Genomic DNA, 2,256 nt, shown 5'->3' with positions numbered 1-2,256 from the left:
TGGTAGTTTTGGGTTTTGTTTGTTTTCTGGTTTTTGTTGTTGGTTTTTGGGGGTCTGGGGGTATTTTTTGTTGTTGTTTTGGGGGTTTTTCTGGTGCTGTTTTGTTTGTTTTAAGCCTTATTTTACATTCTTATCTTGGAAAGTTGTAGGATATTTATCATACAAGACAAAGCAAAGTAATCTACAAAAATTAAAAGGAAACAGTATTATAAAACACACGTGTTGATATTATTAAAAATCTCACTTAAGAGAGTCCCAGTTGGTGCTTCTAGCCAACACCTTAACTTCCTCTTCACATATACACACATCCCACATAGAAACCACAGTGTAAGATTTAAAGAATAGCATTTGCAGAGAGAGCACCAAAGGAGATCACATCTTTCTTTGATTACTTCTCCCACAGCTCTTCGAGCTCTGCGCGCACACTGCCTGCGCAGCAAGGCTTCACACAGAGGCATTCAGGCCTCGTACGGCTTTCAGCTTCTACATACGTGGCCAAATAGAGTCGATGTTTTAGGAATAGTATTTTCTCCAATCAGAGAAACAGCTGAATAACAAATACAGATGTGCTTGTTCTTAAAGAGCAGTAGAACCACACTACTGGTGTAGTAAGATCTCATTTATAACTTGGTCTTATAAAAACACTTCCTCTGCAGTCACATTCACTGCATAAATTCATGTCTGAAGATGAGAAAGTCAAGTTAAAATTAATGCATCAGCGTAAAAACAAATTCTATTTTGTAATTTGATAAAACACAACCATAGAGCAAAGAAGAATCACTTGACGTGGCTGGGCACAGCCGCTCTTAAGCTCCGTTTCTGCCCTCAGGTGAACACGAGAGCAGTCACTTGTTCACATGCAACTGCTGCATTTTGTGACTTTTAGGGACGCTGGAGCATCACACCAATTCTGCTTTGCAGATTAACACGTGCAGGCAATTCCGTTACTCTGCCCCGCTCTGAACCACTTCCTCACCTGCTCCCATCCGGGGAGGTCTAACACTGTTTCTGAACTCCCGCTCAGTGTCACAGGGCAGCTCTTTCCCAGCCACCCTAAAACAATGCCTGCAGGTGTGCACTGGCAGGAAAGCTGATACGTACAGTTTTCTAATGTGTCTTGTGATTAACAACGGAAACGAGAAAACTTCCCTCAGCTTTCAATAAGAAAATATTTCTAGCCAATTCAGACAGAGCTATAGAAATAGCTGCACATTTTTATTTCAATTTAGCTACTTTATTTCTTTAGAAGCAGTGTATTTGTAGTAAAAGCAATGTTAATCAAATTGGATCTTTGTGTTTCTAATATTTGTCTGAATAAAGCTCAACTTCTAACTCAGGTGACTGACGACTTCTGTTCCAACCAAGGTGAAGCTCCATTCTACATCTTCCTTGCTTTCAGAGTTTTTCTGGTATTTTCCCTGAACTAGGTAAGATTTCAGGAATCTGGCTCCCAGAAATCATGCAGTTTTCCCTGAAAAGCAAAAACAAAATAGTAAACAAGTCAGAAAACCAAGAATAGAAGTAAAGAGTAGAGTAGGCAGGTGCTCAGCTTGAGATCACCACAATGTGTTGCAAGTCCCTAGAATTTTATTTGGAAACACTTGCCAGGTTCCTCATATGTGAACTAACTCCAAAAAAAGCAACGCTGAAAGAGTGGCATTGTTATCAACTTCCATCAATTGCTAAGTAGCTTCTGCAGCCATGTGTTACGGTCCAATTCCCTTCCCCTCTGTCACGAGAAATGTCACACACGCTACAGACAATGTCTTTTTTGTACATTGCTGGGAGCAATTAACAGTCTTTACAGACAAATGGCTGATTACACAATTTTTAACTGAAATCAATACTAAGCATTTATGTATAATTTAAGTTTTATATAAGTGATCACCACGCTACTGGAAAGCTAAGGTAGCTTTGTTCAGGGCTCGAACAGCTGGGCTGATCATGTTACAAAAGAAACCACTCTAGACTGGAAGAAACAGCTCTGAACTCTCTCAGTAGGAATGATGCACTATTCCACCAAGGCTAGCTAGGTATCATGAAGGCAAAATATTGGTGAAAGACTAAACACGACATTATTTATGACTGCATACTTTTACAGAGCATGAAAGGCTTTTCCTAATCATTGCCTGAAATTCAACACATCCAAAGGGGCAGGAGTTATCAAGAGCCATTAAACATACGTGGATACAGCCTTGGACTCAAATAGTCTCCAAATCACATGCTGCCAGACCACAGCAGGAAGCACATCTGTGC

General features: G+C 40.2%; 1 protein-coding gene across 1 annotated transcript in view; it reads right to left on the bottom strand.

Moving 5' to 3' along the window:
• Positions 1 to 1,435: 1,435 nt before the first annotated feature.
• LOC104538383 (protein FAM178A-like) overlaps positions 1,436 to 2,256 on the bottom strand; it is a 29,634-nt gene continuing 28,813 nt past the window's right edge. Inside the window, exon 23 of the mRNA XM_010181572.1 lies at positions 1,436 to 1,471. Coding sequence (XP_010179874.1) covers positions 1,436 to 1,471 — 36 coding nt within the window. The remainder of the gene's footprint in view (positions 1,472 to 2,256) is intronic.

The sequence above is a fragment of the Mesitornis unicolor genome, unplaced genomic scaffold (assembly GCF_000695765.1).
Source record: "Mesitornis unicolor isolate BGI_N332 unplaced genomic scaffold, ASM69576v1 scaffold19270, whole genome shotgun sequence".
Classification (NCBI taxonomy): Eukaryota; Metazoa; Chordata; class Aves; order Mesitornithiformes; family Mesitornithidae; genus Mesitornis; species Mesitornis unicolor.
This window is presented reverse-complemented; position numbering and strand designations above follow the sequence as displayed.